Source organism: Phyllostomus hastatus, unplaced genomic scaffold (assembly GCF_019186645.2).
Source record: "Phyllostomus hastatus isolate PE091 unplaced genomic scaffold, TTU_PhHast_1.1 phas_contig_948, whole genome shotgun sequence".
Taxonomy (NCBI): domain Eukaryota; kingdom Metazoa; phylum Chordata; class Mammalia; order Chiroptera; family Phyllostomidae; genus Phyllostomus; species Phyllostomus hastatus.
Genome location: NW_025333993.1, coordinates 9,778,129 through 9,793,349, shown reverse-complemented (window position 1 = coordinate 9,793,349; position 15,221 = coordinate 9,778,129). Strand labels below are relative to the sequence as shown.

Sequence of the window (15,221 nt, the reverse complement as noted above, 5' to 3'; positions counted from 1 at the left end):
AGGCCTGGGGCGAGGGTCAGTCCCAACGGAGCAGGCTGGCAAGGTGCCGGTCCGCACCGGCCCGCGTGAAGGAGCGAAGCGGCCACACACGGAAGGCCACGCACCGCAGGCACTGCGGGACCTGGCCAGCACATGCAGCGGAGGCCAAAGGGAGCGGAAGGGGCTGCGCTCTCAGGTGCGGGACCTGCGGGGCTGGACCGCTAGTCGGAGAAGGGAGAGCTGGTCAGTGTGGGAGCCCCTCCTGGGACACAGGATCGTACAAACTACACAATGATTTTTTTTGGACCTGTCCTCAAAATCACAGGAAACCAAAGCAAATATAGACAAGTGGGGTTGCCTCGCACCAGAAAGCTCCTGCACAGCAAAAGAAACAACCGACACAATGGAAAGGCAACCTATGGAATGGGAGAAAATATCTGCAAACTGTGTATGTGATAAGAGATTAATATCCAAAACCCGTAAGAAAGCCCTACAGCCCCCCAGGAAAAAAAACCAAATGGATGATCCAGTTAAAGATGGGCAAAGGGCCTGCGCAGACACTCCTCTGAGAAGACGGGCACCTGGCCATCGGGTGCGAGAACGGAGCTGGACTTGCACGGTCACTGGGAGGCGAGCCACACGGAGACCCCACCTCACGCCTGCCAGGGTGTTTGTCACTAGACGGACAAGCGACAGCGGGTGCTGGGGAGGCGTGGGGCCGGGGGAGCCCCCGAGCACGTCGGGAGGGGATGTGAGTTGGCGCGACCACTGTGGAAAGCGGGGTGACGGTCACCCAGAAAACGAAAGCGAAAGCTCGGAGCGTGTGCACGGTGGGATGCGATGACTCAGCTCTGGCGGCACGAGTCCTGGGACCACGGCGGTGGCCTGGAAGACACGGTGCTAAGTGCCACAAGCCAGGCTCCGGAAGACGAATGCCGCCCATTCTCGTCTCCGTGGGGAACCTAAAATGGTCACCGTGCTAGAAACAGGGAGCGCAGTGGTGGTTACCGGGGCTGGGGGAAGGGGGCGCGGGGCGTGGGGGGGCAGGGGGGCACAGAGCTGCAGTTAAACAGGAGAAACAGGTTCTGGGGGTCTCGTGTCTGAGAAAGAGGCTGGAGTTGACAATATTGTGTCGTGCGCTTGAAATTCGCTAAAAGAGCAGATCCCGGTGTTAACGGCACACCCACGTGCAGTGACTGTGTGAGGTGACGGATGTGTTCACGGACTTGATTTTGGTAACTGGTTCCCAACGTGTACATATATCCAACCGTCAAGTTGTAGCCCTTAAACAGACACCATTTTAAGTGTCAATGAAAATTCAACAGAATTGAGAAAAAAGGAGGGGTGGAACATCTGGACATGGACCCCAGGTGGCAGCCCCCAGAGCCACCCCCTGTGGGAGGACCCTGTCAGACTCCTCTGGACAGGACTCCGGCTCCCGGCGGCCGCGTGGGGTGCAGGGGCTGCACCGGGATGGAACATGGCAGGACCTCGGGCCCCCAAGACCTGCCCCACGTGCACCAGCAACACCCCATCAGCTCGCCCTGTGGCCACCAGGGTGGGGACCCCTTGTGACCCACTGACGGGGGAGGAAGAAGCACCTGCATGACCCCGGATGGCGTGTGTGGGTCTCGGCCCCAGACAGCCAGTGGTGGGGCTCGGCTCAGGACCAGTCAGTGGGACAGCAGTGAGGGGCGAGGATCCTGGGGGGGCGTCCAGTGGGCCCAGGCGTCAGCCCACTGGACGTCTGGACAGAGCGCACACACCGCCCACGTGGCTGTCCTCGTGCAGACTCAGCGGGAGCCTGGAGGGAGGGGGGTCGGAAGGTGAGGGTTCAGGAGGTCTGAGGGGTGGGGGCGTGGGAGGGACCTCTGACAGTTGGCTTGGCTGGGGACAGCTGCGGCCAGGTCAGCGCCCCCCCCCCCGACAGCCTCCCCCTCCAAGGAAGGGGTGCGGGGTGCCCACCGTGTCCAGCCACCTGCTTTTCATTTTATTTTAAAGTCACTGTTTTCTAACGTGTGTCCCCGACACTTTTCACATTGAATTAAGACAACAACCAAAATGGTTTCTATTTTTTGTGGCTTCTTCACATGTATTTGCCTCCTTTAGTCCTGGGAACTGGAGACGACGGAGAGGAGTAACTTCCTCTGCAGATGGAGAAGACGGACGTGCAGAGAAGATACGGGCCCTGCTCAGGGTCACGGAGCCTGCAGGCGGGGGATCCCCCGGGGAGGGAGGGACCCTGGTTGGGCTTTCCCGTGTCCTGCCTGCAGAGAGCCGACTCAACCAGCAGGGGGCGCCGCTCTCCTCGTCCACCTCCAGCCACCTGCTGCCTGGAGCTGCCAGCAGTCATCAGTCTGCTGGGGTGACCCCTGCTGGACCAGGCTGGTGAGGGGCCCAGCTCCCCTGACCCTGCTGTCCCAGCAGCCCCTCCCCTTGGCCGCCTCTGTGTGCGACAGCCTCGTCCTGGGAGCCAGTGTAATCTAACTCCCCCGCTGCTCAGCCGCCTGCTGCTAGGATTCGGAGAAAGGGGCCCCGCCCCAGGACGTGGAGTCCCAGGACTGCCCGGTGGCTGGGAGGTGGGGGCACATTTCTTACGGAACAGTTGTGACGCCGGGCTCCCGGGGACCCACGGGGGGCGGGGGCAGGCAGGTTGAGAGTCAGCGCCTCTGGGGGCCGCTGTTGGGGTCCTGATGGAGTTGTGCCCCCTTCTCCCTGAGCATCTGCTCGGTGCAGCCGGGAAACGGGTGCGGGAGGGCAGCTGGGTGCCACCACCCACACGCCATCACGCTGCAGGCGCCACCCGAAGCCCAGACATGCAGGCCGCGAGTCGAGACGAGGCACCTAGCACCCACCAGGCATGCATGGCGGGCGGACGCCCGGACGAAGTCCCTGGTTTCAGGGACCTCACGTTCTAGAGGACCTGGACAGGGGACACATACACTAGTGTGCAGTCTTCTGTGACGGCTGAGCAGGGGGTGGCACGGGGAGACACTGAGCAGGGGCGGGGCGGAGAGGGCAGTTCCCAGATGGAGAGAGCAGAGCCCGGCACGAAGGGACAGGCGGACCAGGAGCCGGTCCAGGAGCAATGTGTCAATGGCAGAGGGGACATCGAGGACAAGGGCTCTGAAGGCGGAGCAGTCCGGCGCTTGCAGGAGCGCTGGGCCTTGGGGGGCTGGCCCCAGGAGACGGGGGTGGGGGGGCGGGGTGGTGAGGGCATGCTGCATCACGCCACACGCTGTGACCTGGCACTGCGGCATCTGAGGACAGGGACAGAGGGTGCAGGGAAGTGGTCAGACGTGGGTGCCTTGTGGAGAAGAGCCGATAGGACTGGCCGAGGGATTGGCGCTGAGGGCCAGGAAGGACAGGAAGCGATGAAGCACGACCCTTGGGTTTGTGGGTGAAGCTGGGTGAGATCCTGGGGAAGGAGCAGGAGGGTGCTGGGTGCTGCGTGGCGCTGAGTCCGGGCCAGGTCTGACCTCCTGCCAGGCGTACTGCCCACCGGACTCCGGGTGGGGGAGAGACCCAACCTGGAGAGAACACCTTGGGTGGCTCAGCACCAGAGACGGCTGTCTCTGCGCAACTCTGGGGCACTGCCGAGGGACCCCTGTCGGCGTGGTGGTGACGGCGGTGTTGACGGCAAACTCCGTCTGTGCTGGTGCCCAGGCCGGGGGTGGGCTTTATGTGCCTAATCTCATTTGGTGGTCACGCTTCCTTCCTCGGATCCCAGTTTTACAGACGGGGAAACCGAGGCACAGAGGTCCGAGTTGCGCTTCCTTTTCAGAGCAGAGCTTCACTGCAGGGCGCAGAGGACAACCCGCTCCGCAAGACCACCAGCCTGTCTCACTCCGGACCCCTTCCCCCCCAGCCTCGCACGGAGCCCCTGAAACAGCCGGGGAAGAATCACGGTGGCCACGACCTCTGGGGTCGCGGGTGCCAGCCCTGCTCCACTGTTTCCCGGGAGCTTTGTTTGGGGAGCACTGACTCTCGGAGCTCACAGACCATCTTCCAGGCAAAGGGTGCTCGTGCCCGCCGTCCCGCCTTCCCGGTCACTCCTCTTCCAGCCCCAGCCTGCGTCGGGCGGCCCAGCCCTCTGGCCAAGCTCGCTCCGGGGCTGTGCCAGCCTGAGCGCTTCTAACTGTCTCTGACGGCGTCCATCTGGGCTCCTGGCTGGTGCTCCGTGGGGGCGCAGCCAGCTTCCCGTGGGGGGCGGGGGAGATGGGGAAGGAGGCGGGGAGGAAGGGAGCGGCCGGTGCGAGCCCACCCAGGGAGCTTCTCCAGGCTTCCAGCCCACTGTAGTGGGTGACGCTTCTGGAAGGGCAAACTCGCCCTCGCTGGAGAAGGGCCCACCTCGGACAAGGCTGCCGGCAACTGGCTGCCCGCGCTCTGAGCGGGGTGGGGGCGGTGCTCAGGAGCCCTGAAACGCCACTCGTTGGAGAATCAGCAGAACAGTGACTTCCATTAACTTGTCCCACAAATATTTGGTGAACAATGGCCGGGCCTCAGGCTCCGGGATGGGGCCTGTGGGACAGATAAAGTGTGAAATGAGACACAACTCCCATTCTCAGTGCGTCTGAAAGAGGAGACACTACACCATAGTGAGTGCAAGAACACCCACCGGCCAGGAGAGTGTGAAGTGAGGGGCATGGGAGAGAAGGGAGGGGCCCCTGGCTCTCAGCTCAGGCACTGTGAGGGCTTCGGGCTCCGTGGGAAAGGGACACATGGGGACAAGGTAGGGAGGGGGCAGAGGTGGCAGATGGGGGTTGGGGTGGCATGGGAAAAAAGTGTAGGGGTGAGAACAAGGGAAATTTAGTGCCCAGGGCGACCCCACGGGGGGGGGGGGAGAGGAAATTTAGTGTAGGACAATTGGAAAGTCTTTGGGGGAGGGGCGGGGGGGGTTGCTTTTCAACCAGATGTTTTCTGCACGCCTGATAGGAGGGCAATGCATTGCACACTAATTTGTCTCAGGAACAGGAATTTCTGGGGTTACTTTTTATTAAACAAGGTCGTTCACGGAGCAGGACCTGCAGCTCAGAAACCAGTTGCTAAGCCCAGACAGGCACTGGGTCTGGACTTCCCTTTGGCATCCATCCCAGCTGATGGAATTAGCAGGGAACTTGAATCAAACCCAGGCATCAGGCTAGAAAAAGATTTAATGGGCCTGGTTTTTCTCTCTTCTTCACCCCTTTCCTGACCTCCACCCCCAGAGGATAATTAAAAGGAAAGAAAACCTCTATTTTATTGTAGATGTCTTCCACCATTTTTATGCCTGAAGCTAATTTTTTTTTTTTAGGTCATAAAGACGCTTTGATGAACAGCGTCTGACATTTGCCTCTCGCCAGAATAAGGGAATTTCTAAGTTTTCGTATAGCGCTAATGCCCGGAATTTTAAAATGTCATGTTCTATTAATACGACATTGTGGGGAACACGGAGCGCTCTTCTGAAAGGAGACTGCGCCGTGAGGACCCCAAAGCGAGCCTCGTCGTCCTCATCCACTGGACACGTGCCCCCTCCCCCCATGTCACTGTCCTCTTGAAATCTGATCCTTGAACTAGAGACATTAAACAGATGGGATGGGCCTCGCGGAAATTGTCGGGGTGGGGTGGTGGCAAAGAAGTCCCCTAAATACGCCAAGAGATACATCTGGAACTGTCCCTTTAATTCGGAATAATGGAGACATTGGGAAGACGGATAGACGCCAAGGCTGGCGACTTGCACACTTGGGAGTCGTTGACTATAGCCTAATAGTCAAAATTAGATCTATTTAAAATAGGTGCTTCCCTGGGCCACCTTTCGGCTAGGTCAGAGAGCTCCCAGGGCGCTGGGTTAATGAGCGCTGCCGCCCCCCTTCTCTCCGCCCCCCCGCCCCCCCACTTCAGAGCACGGACAGGGATCGAGTCGTGCTGGTTTGCCGAGGGGGAGTCGGGCGGAAGGCTCTCGGTCCCGGCCGAGTCTTCCCTTGCAGCTCCGACGCTGTAGGATCCGGGCGGCGTCTGCGCCGCACGTTGGCGCCTTTTATCTGGCCGCTCAACAGGTAGCGTTGTGTAGATTTCCTTCCAGCCCCCCTCCCCTCCCCCGCCAGCTTCTCCCCTCTGGAGATTCCTCATTCTGGGTTTGAGGAGACGGTGGGGGTCCTGCAAAGATCCGCGTCCTCGGGGGAGCGGGGCTTGTTTACGAGGGACGAGCAAAAGTCACGGGGCGCGCAGAACAAAAGCCTCCGGGAGCGGGGAGCGCGGGGCCGCTCAGCCCGCCGCCGCCGCCCGCAGCACTGCAGCGGGGCGCGAAGGTGGAGACGCGCTGGCAGGGGCTGCCACCGCCCAGGCCCCTGCGCTGCTGTCGGACTGTTCTGGTCGCGCCTGCTCCCCCGGAACAGAGCGGTCCCATCTGCTTGAGAACCGGGGTAGACGCCCGCCCGCCCCTCCCCCACCCTTGCCACCCACCCCTCCATCGGTCCACCCACAGGGTCCAGGGGGCCGTACTGTGCGCCAGGCCCTGGGCTGGACACCCGGTCGGGGCGCCTTCCTCCCTCCTGCCCCGGGTGGGTGCGGCTGGCGGAGTATTTCACCGCCGAAAGGTCCAGAAAGCCCGAGCTGAGAATCGCGCGGGAGGCGCGGCGGGAGACGGCCGGAATCCGGCGGCCGGGAGCGCGCGTCTGCCAGGCCGCGCGGGGTCCCCCAGTCCGCCGCTCCGCGCCCCCGCCCTCCGTCTCCCGCGAGGGGCGAGCGTGGCTGCTGCGCGCGGGGAGGGAGGGGCTACGAGGGATTTGAAAGTGCACAGGCTGCGCCGCGGAGCTCGCATCTGTTCCCGCCGCCCGCGCCCGGATTAAATTTCTGCAAATTCAGACTGAATGGGGCTTTCTTCTGCTGCCGTCCAGAGGGCGCCTGCAGCCCGCCGCGCGCCCAGCTAGGACGAGCAGGCGAGCGGACCCGAGCCCGCGCGGTCGAGCAGGCGGGGCGGAGGCAGCGGAGGCGCCGGGCGCGGGGACCCGAGCGCCGGGATCCGGGACCCGGGCACTGGACCGCTCCCTCGCCGCCCCTCCCCGGCCAGAGCGACTCCCTGCGCCTCCGAGCGCGGCCACTGACCTCGGCAGCTCAGACGGGACCCGGGGCGGGGCCCGCGTCTTGCAAGGGGCCCGGCCACCCTCCGAAGAAGAACTTGTTGGGGGCGGGTCCCCGACCCCCACCGCCTGGGCGGCCGCTATTGTCTGCGCGCGCTCGGCGGGGCCGGGCCCGGCGGCGGCGGGAGGAGCCGGAGCGGAGCCCGAGCGGAGCGGGAGGAGGAGCCGGGCGGCGCAATGCCGGCGGCGGCGGGGGACGGGCTCCTGGGCGAGCCCCCGGCGGGGGGCGGCGAGGATGCGGCCCGGCCGGCGGCGGCCTGCGAGGGAAGTTTCCTGCCGGCCTGGGTGAGCGGCGTGCCCCGCGAGCGGCTGCGCGACTTCCAGCACCACAAGCGCGTGGGCAACTACCTGGTCGGCAGCAGGAAGCTGGGCGAAGGCTCCTTCGCCAAGGTGCGCGAGGGGCTGCACGTGTTGACCGGCGAGAAGGTGAGCTGCGGGGCACGGCGCGCGACCTGGGGCTGGGGTCCGGTCGCGGGGCCCCGTGGGGAGTCGGCCGCGAAGTCCCGGCCGCCCCCACCTTTACTTTCCGGACGGAGGAGGATCGACCCCAGTGCGAGCGCAGGCCTCTCAGCCCCGGCACGGCCTTAGCCGGGGCGAGTCGGGTCAGACCGCGGGGTGCGGGCGGGGGGAGGCTGGCTCAGCCGAGAAGCCGCCTGCAGCCCTTTGGCTCCTGGAAGGGCGCCGCCTGGCGGACACGAGCGCGGGCTGGGGGCTCGGCTCCCTGCCGGGAAGGGGTGGAGATCCCCCGGGAGGCAGGAACCTGGGCCGCGGCTCGTGCGCCCTTGGGGCGAAGGCTGGAGGGCTGATTAGCCAGCCCCCGGGAGAGGCCAGCGTCTGAGCGCCGGCCTGGGCCCTGGGGAGAAAGTGGGAGGCCCTCCTTTCCACCTGTGCGCCGGGGTAGCCGGGGAAGTTTTCGTGCCAGAGGAGGGTTATCACGACGCCCTTCCCCGCCGCCCTCACCCCGTGCTTGCGTGGAAGCTGCCGGAACGACCCCGCTCTGCCCGGTCAAGAACCAGCCCGGAGGGACACCCTCTGAGCCGTGGGTCAGGTTAGAAGTTAGTCAGTTGTGACCCCGTCCCAGGCCAAGCCCAGGCGCACCCACGTTGGAACTTAGATCTTTGAGAAGAAACCCAAGATACGGTGACCCGCCTGGGCGGTGAGCGGCCCAGGCCCCGGGTCACGGCGCGCGGGGAGGCTGCCCAGCCGGGAGTTGCCTCACGCGTGGAGCTGCTTGGCCGGAAGCTTAGGTCAGCTTGGGCGCTGGGCTCCTGCAGGCTGGGGTCGCTCAGCATTGGCCTGGCAGCGGTGGCTTTTGTGGCCCAAAGCCCGCGGAGGCATCAGCAGGGTGGGGGTGGAGCAAGGAATGGGGGCCTGGGAAGCTGGGACTCCCTAACTCACCCCCCCTCCACTCGCTGACCTGGGATTCTCTGCCCAGCCTGGGAATGCGCTGCGGTGCGACCCCTGATGGCAGTGTGAGGTGCCCTGCCCCCCTGCGGGGGCGGGGGGCGTCGCCCTCCCAGACCTCGGTTTTCCTCCCGTCTCCCCACTGTGCCCTGGAGACCCTTGCGCCTGAGCGCAGGGCTGCTGCCAGCCTCGTCCTGGGCCCGCTGTTCCCACAGTCCTTCCTTTGGGGTAAGTGGGGGCAGGGAGCACTTTGAGAAGTGCCTCCTGCTTGGGTTTCCACCCTGAAGGGAAATGTTCGTTTGGGGTGAACTCCTTCGACCAAGCAGCTCTGCAGAGAAGACAGAAACCAGACACAAACTGCAGGCCGTCCTGGAGCAGCGGGAGAGGGCACATGGCCACCAGGGTCCCTCGCTGCCGGGCGCGCGCTGCCCCCGTTCGGAGCGAGCTCGTTTTCCGCCCGGGTGTGCAGTGGGGACGCGATCCTCGTCCCAGGCGTGTGGGGTGGAGGGTGGCTGTGCGTGTCTGCTCGTGAACTTGGCAAGGAGAGACGAGGCTTGGTGCTGGCAGCCGGTGGCCCCATGACTGCACATCTCTGCCGCCTGCCCTGCGCTGGGCCGCTGCGGCTTCTCGCCACCTCCCTGCTCCACTGCGTGTCGGGGCGGCCCCCCCCCCCCAAAACATGGTGACATTGGGCTGTTGGCCTGGGCTGCGTCAGCCAGGTCGTATCCTGAGCTCTGTCCCTACCCAGTGCTTGGGTTCCGGGGCTCAGGGCTGGGCACGCGGGGCTCCCTGGGACTCGGGGAGTTCCTGCCCAGACATGGTCCCCGCGAGGAACCCCGGCCCCTTGGTGCTCTCGCCCTTTTTTTCTCGTCTTCCCTTTCTTCCGTGACCCAAGTGGCTTCACGTCCGCAAGGCCAGAACAGTCAGTCAGATGCCTGGTTAGGTCTGGTGGAGGATGGCGCTTCCCAGGGAGGAGGGGCAGGAGGGAGAGTTCTCCCCGGGGCCCAGCCTGCGGCCTCAGGCGCGACCTGGGCTTCAGTGCCGTGACCTCCGGCCTCGAGGAAATGGTGGTGCCGTCCGTGGCGTCCACCCGCCAAACCCAGCACCTCTGAAGCTTGACTGGCAGGCCTGGGTTTGGGCGGATGTAGAGGTGACAGTGTGTGTGTGTGTGTGTGTGTGTGTGTGTGTGTGTCTGCCTCTGCCCAGGAGGACTGCTGAGTTCGCGAGTCCCGTCCCCACCCCGGTCATGAACACGGTCTCACTGAAGCCCAAGCCGAGGTGCAGCCACCCCACACCACGCACTGCCTTCGGTCTCTTGCAAAGAAGATCTGTTCGGGGGTTTCCCCGGCAGGAGCACTGCTCCTGTGAGCCGTGTAAGGGGAGATCTGGCGTGACAGAGCCGGAGGAAGGGGCTCTGCAGTGTCCCCCGGGGTGGGTGGTGGCATTGGGGGCTCAGGAAGGGCTCTACCCGACAGTTCCCCGCTTTTAGAGGGTGCATACTTTCTGGAGGAAACACTTCGCTTTTCTCCTTCCCTTTTCTAAAGGATGCAGACCACAGTGGGTGGGGAAGTCATGAACACTGTAGTAAGAAATAGATGCATGCCCCCATGCCACCCCTGAGCGAACCGATCCAGGGCAGCTGTGCGTGGGGGGGGGGTGTCTGTTCACAGAAAAGCCGGAAGGGGGATGGAGAGCGTGTGTGTCTGTGTGTTGTGTTTTAACCTGGTGCACATTTCTGGAAAGAAGGGGACGAAATCCTCCGTGGCTTGCCGGGAGTGACAGCCTGAGTCCGGATGGCAGCATCGGGCTTCAGCCTTGTCTCCTCCGGAGGCTGCCCCCCACCACATCCCGCGGGACAGGGTTTTCCTGCCTTCCGTCCGACGAGGTTTGTTCAAAAGTCATCCGCACCGAGATGGCCCTCGTACTGCTTGAGAAAAAGGCAATGGCTTTGGCGGAGACCTAGTTTTGTCCTCCAGCTTGGAGTTGGAGCAGTCTCTGTTCGGGTGGCTTCACGTGCTCCCGGAAGCTCCTGACACCAGCATCCTCAGTCGGGGCTGGGCGCCTGTGACTGACTGGCCCGGCATTGGGGACTGGCGGAGGAGCACGCTCGGGAAGTCGGGTTTGGAGGAGGGGGCGCTGAGGCTGCGAGAGGAGAGCCACGTTGCTGGGCAGGAGCACCGGTGGGCAGGCGGCCCGGGAGACCCAGAGGGGCTGTGCTCGGGCCCTGACCGGGGTCCCCCAGCCCTGTGGAGTGCCATTGTGGGCACATAGTAGGTGCTGAGCACATTTAAAAAAAAACGGATGCAGCGTAGTTGGGAAGGCCTGCAGAGGAAGGCAGGGGCGAGTCTCGGGCAGGAGCTGGCTCCGTGGGCGCAGAGAGGGGAGGGGACGCGGCGCCACGGTCCCCTTTACCTTCAACCGCGAGGTCACTCTCAGGTCCGAAGCTGGGCATGGAACACGGTTGGTGAGGCTGTTTAAATATCTTGTTCTAACCTTTGGCTTCAGAAACGAGCCTGTTTATGACTTTCATTGGAGCTGTTTGGGGGCTAAAAATAACACTCGCCTGCTTAGTAAGTTGCCGACAACGATGCGTGGTGTGGCTGCCAGCTACCTGGGGTGGGAGGGTTACTAAAAATACACGTCCGTGCTCCGCCGGGCGGGAAACACGACTAATTTTAAAGGTGGCCTTTTGGCGGATCTGTTTTTAGTGTTTTTAGCAAGTATTTCTGAAACAAACAGGTGCTAAATCCAGTAATTTTTTTTTTCTTTAGTGTTAGAAATCGAACAGTGATGGCTCTGAGGAAGGAGAAATGCTTAGAGTCTGGAGATTCCTATTAGTCCGCGGCGGGGTTTCTTGGCACTCGGGCAGCATCTGGGTTCAGCACCTGCTCCGTGTGCCGCGGGCACCCGCGTGTGCGGGCGTGTGGTCAGGCGGGGCCGCCTCTTTCCCAAGTGCCCGTGAATGGATGGAAACTCCTGCTCCTGGAGGTCCAGGCCCCGGGGACTTCAAAGGATGCCCGAGGCCACGCCACAGGCTGCGCGCTGACCGCTCGGAGGAGGGCGGCCCGGCGCGATCTCCGCAGGTGCGGTGGTCCCGGGCAGCGCGGCAGCCCTCCAACCCCCCTGGGGTCACCCTCCCAGACAGTGTGGGGAGGGGTGGCTGTGCCTGCCCGGGAGATGACGGGCAGTCCAGTTGCACCGTGGGACGGGGGCTGGGACACGAAGTGCCGTGCACCCTGTGCAGGCAGCCCGGCCGGCTCTTCACGAGAACACGGCCACCTGCTCTGCTGCCGGCGCGCTGAAACCTGCAGACCTGCACCGCCCAGCCCTACTCAGCGAGCTGGACAAACCCCTTCCTGCGTGCCGCCTGGGCTCGGGCCGCCGCCAAGGGCTGAGTGGAGTTGCAGGCTCCGGAGTGGGCGCTGCTGGCTGGCTGGCTGGGGCGATGGCTGGTGGGAAGGAGGGGGACCCTGGGGCCTGGGGGGTACCGGCGGCTGACCCCCCTGTGGGGCAGCGGGAGCAGCTGCCTCTCTTCTGTGGTGCCCACTGGTGTGGCGGCGGTGGTGTGGTGACGGTGGGTTCCTCCGGCCCCTCTCGCGTGTTACCCCCTTGGGGGCTTGCAGGGACCCTGGCCACGGACGGGGCAGGAGCATTGATAGTAGGCTTCCCTCCGACCTTCTCTCGTCACTGCCGGGGCGGCCGAGACAACTGCCACTGCCCGAGGCTTGAAGCTGCCGAGATTTAGTCTCTCGGGCTTCTGGCGGCCACAAGTCCAGAGTCAAGGCGTCTGCGGGGCCGGGCCTCCTCCGAAGGCTCCAGGGAGGACCCTTCCTGGTCTGCCCCAGCTTCTGGTGGCCGCGGACCGCCCTGGGCTTGCCGCCGCGTCCCTCCATGCCCTCCGCCCCTGCGCTCGAGTGGCTGCCTTCCCCGTGTGTCACCTGTGTCCTCATCGCCCCCCTTTCCCAATCAGGACGCCAGCCATTGAATCCGGGGACGACGACCCTACTGGGGTAGGACCTGGTCTTGACTCGGGACATCAGACCCCCTCAGGGCATCAGGGTTGTGCGCAGGCCTTGAGGGGGAGAGAACCGGGTCTTGGGTAATGCGCTTGGACCAGCACCTCTGGGGCGGGGGACGGGAGGGGAGGGGAGGGGAGGGGAAGGGAAGGGAGAACGGGTGGGGGGAGCCCAAGCTGCCCCGGGCGGAGGGAGGAGCTGGGCTCCAGCGCTTCAGAGGGGTGTCGCAGTCCGGAGAGCGGCCTGGGCCTCTGCAGCTCTGTGTGGCCTGTGTTTGGGCATGGGCTGCCCTGGGAAGGGGCCGGGGCCTCGGGCACCCTCAGGGGCAGTTCCTGGGGTAAAGCTCCCGCTTCCCCCCACATCCCCTCCCCGACCCGGGCTGGGAGCCAGCGAGGTCTGCAGCCCCAAAGGGACGTCCGGGCAGGAGGTGCTGGCGCCCACTCCTTCTGAGCGGGACAGGGTCTGCCCCTGAGTCCAGGCCGCTTCCGTGCAGAACGGGGCGGCTTCCCCGCCCTGGCTGCCCACCCCGGTCTGGTCCCTCTCGCCCCGCAATGAGGAGCCCCAGGGCGTCCTCGGTCCAGCCCCCCCCCCCCCCCCCCGCCAAGCCTCCCTGTGGTCGGAGTTCTCGGGCCCCTCTGTTGTGTCTGTGGGCGCCGCAGGGCACTCGGATACGCTGTGTGTTCTCTCCGGAGGACTCCGAGTCGGCAGAGCTGGGCTGGCTGGCCGCCCGGGGTGCCCACTGAGACACAGCGCTGCTGGCCTGGGACAGACTTGCCTGGGAGAGGCCCCGCCTCCCCCACTCCTGGGCACGCTGGGCACCCTGCGAAGGGGTGTGGGGTCTGGGTCCGAGCCACCTGCGGGCACCGCCTTGCCACCGCCGCTCTGCCAGCTCTGTCCGCCTGGTGAGGCGACTGCCGGTGACAGGGTCCTGTTTGCGTCTTAATCACTGTTGTGGGATTTTAAGATCCGTTTGGGTTCGTGTCGGTGCAGTTCATGCCCACACCTGGTCGGAAACTCAGAGGGGTCAGGCGGGATGTAGTGAGAGAGCTCCGCCTCTCACCTGCGGGCCTCGGGACGTGCGGGCTCCCCCCGCCCCCCGGCCTGCCCTGCGCCAGGGCCCCCTGCCCCCTGGCCCCCCCCCCCCGCCGGCACAGGCCAGCGTGCGTCTGTCCCCAGTGAGGCGTAGATTCCGGGTGTAGAACGATGATGCACTTGCCACGGAGCGTGCTGCTCGGTGTCCCACCTTCCCCAGCGTCACGTCTGGAACGTCCTTCCCCCAAGCTGGCGTGGGGCCCCTTCCTTCCTTCCAGTGGCTGCCCAGCACTCCCTGGACGCGGGGCCCGCCATGACCATCCCCGTCTCGTGAGTCGCCCTGCTGCCCTGTCACCTGTGCCAGCGTCCCCCACGTGTGTGTGTCTGTCTCTGTGCCGCGTTTCCCTGGTCACGTGCGCGGCAGTCACGGGAGACCAGGGCCCATGCTGGCGCCCTCGCTGCGCCTTGAGTGCGCCCCTGAAGGCGTAGTAGCCTCTCCCAGTGGGTGAGGCCGCGTTCTGAGGTCCTGGGGGCTGGGGCTCAGCAGAGCCTGGATATTTGAGCCCCCCTGAGCCCCCCAAGTTAATATGTGAAACCTAATCCCGACGTGGTGGCTTTAGGAGGCGGGGCCTTTGGGAGGTCGGAGCCCTCGTGGGCGGGGCGGGTGGTCTTCTGAGGGCCCCCCCCGCGCTCCCCGGTCCCGTGTGCGGACACTGCGGGAAGGTGGCTGTGGAACTCTCACCAGACTCGGCGTCTCCCGGTGCAGGCGGGGCTGCCCAGGCTCCGAAAGGAAGTTCGAGAGATACACTGCTGTTACTCACCAGCCCCCCAGTCTGCGGTGTCGTGTGACAGCAGCTGGGATACTCGAAGACAAGACTTAAACACATGGGTTTGGGGGAAGGCACCCCTGGGCTCATCCGGCGTGTACTTGTGTTGATTGTTTGTTTCCCGAGAGGCAGGGGCGGCGGCTCCGCCCCGGGGCCTGGAGTGGCCCCTGAAGCCGAGCAGGGGCTCAGCGGGACCGAAGGGGGCTCTGGGCTTCCTGGGGTGAGAGGGGACGGCCCTCGGGGGCCGTCTGGAAGTGCCACTGTCTCCCCTGCAGCCCTTGGGGTGCCCGTGTGAGTGATGGGGTTGGGCTGGCTGTGTACCGGCGCTCCTGGGGAGGACTGCCAGCCCCGACACCCGTGCCTCCTGCCGGCGTCAGAGTGACGGCCACCAGCCGCAGCAGAGAGTGTGCCGCCCGGTCAGGGGACGGTCACTGAGCCCTCGCGCTCGCCGGGAAACTGCATGGACGGCGCAGCAGGTGGGCGAGGTGGCTGTGCGCCAACATGCGTTTCTGTGGGTGTCCCGCAGACGTAAAAGGAGGCTTGGATCTGCCTCTCGGACGACACAGTTTTTGTATGTTTTCGTAAGGCTCCTGGGCCTTTCGCCTGACCTCTGAGCCGCGACACCTCACCTGCCGCCCGGGCCACTCCTGCCGCCCTCGTCCGCTGTCTGACGTGCCACCTCTGGGCCCTTGTCTCCTTGCCTCCGTTCCGAGGCTCCCGGGCTGTGAAGGTTCTCTCTGGCTCCCCGCCCGCCCCGAGCCACAGTTCTCTGCGCGGCGCTCCGCAGTGGGCACAGCAGCCACGGGCGCCCAGTGGGCTCAGCGCACAGGCCGGGGAGGGAGAGG

The 15,221-nt window shown here is 64.9% G+C and overlaps 1 protein-coding gene across 3 annotated transcripts in view; it reads left to right on the top strand.

The window, feature by feature from the left end:
• Positions 1–6,717: 6,717 nt before the first annotated feature.
• HUNK (hormonally up-regulated Neu-associated kinase) overlaps positions 6,718–15,221 on the top strand; it is a 61,224-nt gene continuing 52,720 nt past the window's right edge. The window contains exon 1 of one of the 3 annotated variants that reach the window (XM_045852750.1): positions 6,718–7,523. In XM_045852750.1, the coding sequence (XP_045708706.1) occupies positions 7,275–7,523 (249 nt within the window). In that variant the 5' untranslated portion in view covers positions 6,718–7,274. Of the gene's footprint in view, positions 7,524–7,872; positions 8,254–8,506; positions 8,730–15,221 lie in introns of those variants that run through there. The other 2 variants (XM_045852752.1, XM_045852751.1) reach the window with 2 other exon arrangements.